The sequence below is a fragment of the Oryctolagus cuniculus genome, chromosome 6, assembly GCF_964237555.1.
Source record: "Oryctolagus cuniculus chromosome 6, mOryCun1.1, whole genome shotgun sequence".
Classification (NCBI taxonomy): domain Eukaryota; kingdom Metazoa; phylum Chordata; class Mammalia; order Lagomorpha; family Leporidae; genus Oryctolagus; species Oryctolagus cuniculus.
In genome coordinates this window covers 1,112,927-1,120,756 of record NC_091437.1, presented here as the reverse complement: position 1 = coordinate 1,120,756, position 7,830 = coordinate 1,112,927, and the positions used below count along the sequence as shown (strand labels likewise).

Here is a 7,830-nt window from a genome sequence, read left to right as displayed (position 1 = left end):
TCAGTGGACCTTCCTGGAGAATGAACCCCACAATATCACACATTGTAGTGAACCTGGCTGGAGGTAGTGAGAGTGTCAGCCCACTGAGGAGCAATTACATGCAAGCCACACCACTCAGCATAGCACACCCTGGGTAAAGAGAGCAGGTGTACACGGGAGGTACTAGAGAGTACACGTAAGACTGAAAGAAAGCTTACGTTCAAAGGGAAGCATAGATGCATCAGCGAACATGGAGACCCCTCTCCTGTTCTCTCCAAAGACCCCTCAACTCTGCTGTGCTGCCTTGCAATGTCAACGCACAGTTCTGCTGTGTGGGAGGAAGATGCTCTTTAAATCAAAGGACTGCGGAGCCTCTCACACCTCCCTTTCCCTTTGTGAGACATGCTGGGGAGACCTCCAGGGTCTCAGCCATGGGTTTCAGTGGCAGGAGCCTTCGTGATCAGGGATGTGGACACCTGTGCCCTGGGGGTGGGGGGGATCTGGGGGCCATTGTCACTCTTGGGCTTTAAGTCTCCCAGGTGCCATTGTGTACCTTGAGTGAATCATGGCAAAACATGACACAGCCTGGTCTAGGGAAGTTAAGTCTTGGGTTTCCTGAGACAAACTTGATTCCGATGTGTCCATGACCGCATTGCAGCGTTTTATGCAAACCAGATGCATTTCCCAACACTGCCCCTCACCCCAGTGCTCTCCCCTGTGTGTGCTTGCAGAGACATGGAGTGGGGAAATTACTCCATGTACGCCGACTTCGTCCTCCTGGGGCTGTTCAGCAACACGCGCTTCCCCTGGCTTCTCTTTGCCCTCATTCTCCTGGTCTTCGTCATCTCCATAGCCAGCAACACCGTCATGATCCTGCTCATCCACACGGACGCGCGCCTGCACACGCCCATGTACTTCCTGCTCAGCCAGCTGTCCGTCATGGACATCCTGTACATCTCCACCATTGTGCCCAAGATGCTGGTGGACCAGGTGACGAGCCAGAGGGCCATTTCCTTTGCGGGGTGCACTGCTCAGCACTTCCTGTACTTGACCTTGGCAGGGGCCGAGTTCTTCCTCCTGGGACTCATGTCCTATGACCGCTACGTAGCCATCTGCAACCCTCTGCGATACCCTGTCCTGATGAGCCGCAGGGTCTGCTTGCTGATCGTGGCTGCGGCCTGGCTAGGAGGGTCTGTGGATGGTTTCCTGCTCACCCCAGTCACGATGCAGTTCCCCTTCTGCGGCTCCCGGGAAATCGACCACTTTTTCTGCGAGGTGCCTGCCCTTCTGAAACTCTCCTGCTCGGACACCTCAGCCTACGAGACGGCCATGTACGTGTGCTGCATCCTGATGCTGCTCATCCCCTTCTCTGTCATCTCTGCCTCTTACACCAGGATTCTGCTCACTGTGTACAGGATGAGTGAGGCAGAGGGGCGGCGGAAGGCTGTGGCCACCTGCTCCTCGCACATGGTGGTTGTCAGCCTCTTCTACGGGGCTGCCATGTACACCTATGTGCTGCCTCACTCTTACCACACCCCCGAGAAGGACAAGGCCGTGTCTGCCTTCTACACCATCCTCACCCCACTTCTGAACCCACTCATCTACAGCCTCAGGAACAAGGACGTCACCACAGCATTGCAGAAGGCTCTGGGGCGGGGCCTGTGCTCAGGGAGGGTGGCCGCATTCTGAAGGTGGGCGGTACTCCCCCTCACCTTTGAATGGGAAGAGTCCATCCTCCTCAACAGCTCGCCCTGCTGTAGCACACTGGGGTAGAAAGGCTGAGATCTTGAGAATTTGTTCATTTTATGAGCAGTCTGAGGGTTCTGAGCAAAGGAGAATTTTGGGTCTGGTGGGGACAAAGCTTAGGTTTCAGTGGTAGCCTTTCTGCTCATAACAATCCCACTGGAAATGGTGCCACTGCCTGCTCTGGCGACACACAGTGTGCAAAGGAAACACTCACAGCTCACTGCTGTTCTGACTTCTCACCCTCACTCTTTGGGTGCTTTAACAAATCATTTTATGTGCAATTGAGTTGTGAAGTGCTAACTTTATATCTTATTTCAAGTATTATTGCAAGGTCTGATTTTTCTACAGGTTACTTTTTGGTCACTCACAGAACATGTGTAACTCAATTAATGCTTCATTATTGGTTGGAAAACATGCTTTCACCCTATGAAACAATCGTTCAAATGAATTCTGTTATTGTAGAATGGAGACACAAACATATGTGTCAAATTTGGGAGGAAACCAGAACATTGGCACCTGCCTTCATTTGTTTCCACACAATGTTTGGTTAACATAACCCCAGAATAGCTGTGATGTAAAACAGGAAAATGTGGTTGTGTGGTGTTGGCATGCTTACAACAAGTTGTTCTACTTTCCAGACGAGACCACCTTCTTGTTTATTTTCTTCTCCAAAGAAATAAATAATTCACATGTCAAAATTTCTATTTTATTTGTGTCTGCAGGGCCCTGTGTGACCTCCACGACTCCTTGGTCTCCACTCTGGCAGCCTTTCCTGCTTTCTTCTTTCTCTTCCTGTTGTCCCTTTTTCCTGCACCATTTGATATCCTTCCACTCTACCCCTAAGATGAATAATTCTGAGAAACATTTGCCCTCTGTGTCAGATGTCTATAACTAAATATAATTTCCCAAAGAAAACAAGCCAATGATTTGGAAAGAAGTGGTTTTTGTTATGCCACAGCACCTTTGAGAAATGTCAAATCTCACCTTTACATTTAGGGTTAGCCTGGGTCTCCCCATATCCCTGGATCAGGGATCCAGGGGCAATGCTAGGACTAGACAAGGTGTTCTATAATTAAATGTCAGGTAGTGTTGCAGGTTTTCACTTGGGAGAAGAATGCAGCCTGTGACAAGAGGCGCTAGTCTTCCTCCAGTGTACTGAGTGTTGCTAACTGATGCAGGCATCAATTCTGGACTCCCCTGGGGGGTGGAACTCTATTATTAATGAACACCCTTCTCTTGGCCCAGCCTCACCTCTGTGCCTCAGTAAGTCGGTCACTCCACAGCTGACATCCTACGCTGGACTCAGCCCATCTGAGGTGGGATTTGGGTTTTCATGGGAAGCACAGAGAAAGTTACCCCAATACTGCAGTGTTTATTTTTTTGTGTGTGGGGGGGAATTGTTCTGCAACCAATAGCAGCTGGCTGTGCTGTGACCTTATCTGCTGATAACACAGAGAGAGGTGGACGAATGCATGCCCAGACTCAGGCAAGCAGACTAATGGACAAGCATTAGGCCAATGGTGTAGGGGCATGCATGGATCTAGTGAATAGGGAGAGGGTGGCACAGTGATGGTGGAAAGAGAGCTTCCTGTTCATGAGGAGGCATATCAGGCAAGTGTGGGCAGGTGGCAAGGGTGTGTGTGATTGAGGGGATGACAGATTGGGAGGCAAAGGACACCCTCTTTGTATGTTCTTACGTGTGGGTGAAGATGTTCTGCATATTTGGGAGAAAAATAAAATGCTGAATGTTTTCTTTTTCCTTTTTGAAGACAGCTACCACCCATCTCACTCCATGAAACATAAGATATAGTATTTTTAAATAAAGATAATGCTCTGTAAAGAAATCCCCTCAAAGCCATCCTAGCTGGTGGCTGTATGATTGAGGCAGATGGGGACAGAGATGTGGTGAGCTGGGGGACTGTTAGGTGCAGTGGCAAACTCCCAGTGATCAGACTTGCAGCTCTCTGCCTCTCGGCCACCCACCCACTGAGGGCCATGGGAAGCCCCTCTCTCCTGCCCCCATTTCCTTCTCTGCAGCATTAGTAGGGTGGACTCCATGGCCCAGACACAATGTCCTCACTTCTGTTTCCCAGCAGGCAAACTGACACCCTGTTCAGAAGCCTGTCTCTGTGGGTGATAATAGGAGCCTCCTGGCAGCTGGCAGCTGGCAGCTGGCAGCTCGGCTTGTAGATCATCCACCAGGTACCCCAAGAACCTTGCTGCTCTCTACTTTCTGCTCCATTGCTGGTAGCCTTGGTGACATTTTCTAGGTACGTTACACTCTCCCTGCTGCACTCATTCCTGGCAGTCAATATGCAATAAATATGCCTATGTGGCATCATCATGCTAATTTCTTTTAGGCAAGGGAAGGTTCTTCTTCTTTTTTTTAATGCTAAATTGGCTGTGGTGATGAAGAGGGAAACTAGAGTACTGGTTGATTTTTTTTGCTGATCAAATCCGTTACCATTTAAAGAACAGTGCAGGTAAAGAGGATATCTACAAAAATATATGATCATTAGAATTAGATATCAGGCAAAGGAAAAAGACAAGTTGTTACCTCTGGATATGAAATTGCCAGAAATCGTAAACTCTGATTATTTAACATCTAAAGTATTTCCAAAGTGTTTCCTAATTTCTGATTGCAGAAAAAGGTTATAGTTCAGTGATCACAGCTAATTATAGTTACCAAAAGCTTATTATTAATAATTAATATTAATCATCTTTGTGACAGTTAATATTATTCATATTACTTTCAACATTGTAGAACTGTAGAATTTGTATCTTTCTTAAACACCCATTTCATCCTGTAACTTTCTTACTAAAAGGAATCTGGCACTACACCCTATTTTCCTAGATACCTTGAGCCAAAGTCCTCAGCCTCTATTCCCTGGCCCAGGGGAGCTCTCCATGGTGCTGAACCCTGGCTTCCCCACCCCACATGCTGATGGTTCCTCTGGCAAACCTGGGCTGACATTGCTCAGTCTCCCTCTGCCTGTTTGCTGTGCACCTGAGTCTTCCTGTCTCAGAGTGGCACAGGAAACCCCCATGAAACATCCCAGGACCAGGGAGACAGGTGGCAGAGACCACTCTGGTTGGTTCACAGAGAGGGCTCTGTCAGCTGACATCTCAGGGCTCTTGCTGAGCTGGATTCATGCAGACGTGTTGGAATGGACTGGCCAAATTCTCCTCCCTGGTGAAATACTGTCTGGCCTCATGTGGAGGGTTCCTCTCACAAGCTTCTGTGAGGGTCACCAGCATTGCCTGGATCTGGGCCTGTCTCAGAACAATGCTGGCTTGAAGTCCTAAAATGTACAGCTTCTCCCAAGCAATGCCCTGGAAGGCCCTCCCTGCATACACTCAACAATATATACACTTGCATGCTCCAAACACACACACACACACACACACATACAGTAGAACTCACTCACTTGTGCACATATCACTTGCACAAGCAAAAACATACTCACGACACATGTGCATGCCACACACATTCAACATATATACATACATGCCCCAGACATACTAAATCACTCCACATACACATACAATACAGAACTCACTCACATGTACACATATCACATACACACTCAAAAACCTGTTCATGCTCACAAGTGCATGCCACACACACACTCAACACACAGTCACTGGCAACTTGCATCCAAGTTGTAGGTTTTACTTCCTGAGTCTCTGATTGATTAAACATTTTTTTTTATCTTTTATTTAATGAATATAAATTTCCAAAGTACGACTCATGGGTTACAATGGCTTCCCCCCACATACCGTCCCTCCCACCCACAACCCTCCCCTTTCCCACTCCCTCTCCCCTTCCATTCACATCAAGATTCATTTTCGATTATCTTAATATACAGAAGCTCAGCTTAGTATACCTTAAGTAAGTATTTCAACAGTTTGCTCCCACACAGAAACATAAAGTGAAAAATAATAGATGATTTTTTTTTAAATGATGATGAAATCAGATCAGACCTATTGTCATGTTTAAGCCCAGTGAGAGTCAAGTTGGGAATTGATAATTTCTTTCTTTCTTTTTTTTTTTTTTTACAGAAGATCAGTTTAGTGTACATTAAGTAAAGATTTCAGTCGTTTGCACCCCCATAGAAACACAAAGTGAAATATACTGTTTGAGTACTCGTTATAGCATTAAGCCTCAGTGTACAGCACGTTAAGGACAGAGATCCTACATGAGGAGTAAGTGCACAGTGACTCCTGTTGTTGACTTTACAAATTGACACTCCTGTTTATGGCATCAGTAATCTCCCTATGCACCAGTTATGAGTTTCCAAGGCTATGGAAGCCCCTTGAGTTCTCCGACTCTTATCTTATTTAGACACGGTCATAGTCAAAGTGGAGGTTCTCTCCTCCCTTCAGAGAAAGGTACCTCCCTCTTTGAAGACCTGTTCTTTCCACTGGGATCTCACTCACAGAGATCTTTTTGCCAGAGTGTCTTGGCTTTCCATGCCTGAAATACTCTCATGGGCTTTTCAGCCAGATCCGAGTGCCTTTAGGGCTGATTCTGAGGCCAGAGTGCTATTTAGGACATCCGCCATTCTATGAGTCTGCTGAGTATCTCACTTCCCATGTTGGATCACTCTCCCCTTTATTTATTCTATCGGTTGGTGTTAGCAGATACTAGACTTGTTTATGTGCTCCCTTTGACTCTTAGTCCTTTCATTATGATCAATTGTGAACTGAAATTGATCACTTGGAGTAGTGAGATGGCATTGGCACATGCCACCTTGATGGGATTGAATTGGAATCCCCTGGTATGTTTCCAACTCTACCAATTGGGGCAAGTCAGCCCGAGCATGCCCCAAATTATACATCTCTTCCCTCTCTTATTCCCACTCTTATGTTTAACAGGGATCACATTTCAGTTAATTTTCAACACTTAAGAATAACTGTGTGATAATTACAGAATTAAACCAGTCATATTAAGTAGAACAGACAGAAAAAAAAATACTATGAGGGATAATGTATTAAGTTGTCCATTAGCAGTCAGGGCTATGCTGATCAAGTCACCATTTCTCATAGTGTCCATTTCACTTCAGGAGGTTTCCTTTTTGGTGTTCAGTCAGTTGTCACCGATCAGGGAGAACATATGGTATTTGTCCCTTTGGGACTGGCTTACTTCACTCAGCATGATGTGTTCCAGATTCCTCCATTTTGTTGCAAATGACTGGATTTCGTTGTTTCTTACTGCGGTATAGTACTCTAAAGAATACATATCCCATAATTTCTTTATCCAGTCTACTGTTGATGGGCATTTAGGTTGGTTCCAGGTCTTGGCTATTGTGAATTGTGCTGCAATAAACATTAGGGTGCAGACCACTTTTTTGTTTATCAATTTGAACTCCTTTGGGTAAATTCCAAGGAGTGGGATGGCTGGGTCGAATGGTAGGGTTATATTCAGGTTTCTGAGGAATCTCCAGACTGATTTCCATAGTGGCTTGACCAGTTTGCATTGCCACCAACAGTGGGTTAGTGTCCCTTTTTCCCCACATCCTCGCCAGCATCTGTTGTTGGTAGATTTCTGTATGTGAGCCATTCTAACCGGGGTGAGGTGAAACCTCATTGTGGTTTTGATTTGCATTTCCCTGATTGCTAGTGACCTTGAACATTTTTTCATGTGCCTGTTGGCCATTTGGATTTCCTCTTTTGAAAAATGTCTATTGAGGTCCTTGGCCCATCTCTTAAGTGGGTTGTTGGTTTTGTTTTTGTGGAGTTTCTTGATCTCTTTGTAGATTCTGGTTATTAACCCTTTATCTGTTGCATAGTTTGCAAATATTTTTTCCCATTCTGTCGGTTGTCTCTTCACTCTCCTGACTGGTTCTTTTGCAGTACAGAAACTTCTCAATTTGATGCAATCCCAATAGTTGATTTTGGCTTTGACTGTCTGTGCCTCCCGGGTCTTTTCCAGAAATTCTTTGCCTGTGCCAATATCTTGAAGGGTTTCTCCAATGTTCTCTAATAACTTAATGGTGTCAGGACGTAGATTTAGGTCTTTAATCCACGTTGAGTGGATTTTTGTGTAAGGTGTAAGGTAGGGGTCTTGCTTCATGCTTCTGCACGTGGAAATCCAGTTTTCCC

The 7,830-nt window shown here is 45.9% G+C and overlaps 1 protein-coding gene across 1 annotated transcript; it reads left to right on the top strand.

The window, feature by feature from the left end:
* Positions 1-714: 714 nt before the first annotated feature.
* Positions 715-1,668, top strand: LOC127489557 (olfactory receptor 2T27). The gene has a single exon (XM_051841115.2). It carries the CDS (start codon positions 715-717, stop codon positions 1,666-1,668), a length of 954 nt encoding a protein of 317 aa, XP_051697075.2.
* Positions 1,669-7,830: the final 6,162 nt, after the last annotated feature.

Coding starts and splice junctions, on each gene's coding strand:
- LOC127489557 (XM_051841115.2), top strand. CDS start 715: ATGGAGTGGGGAAATTACTCCATGTACGCCGACTTCGTCCTCCTGGGG.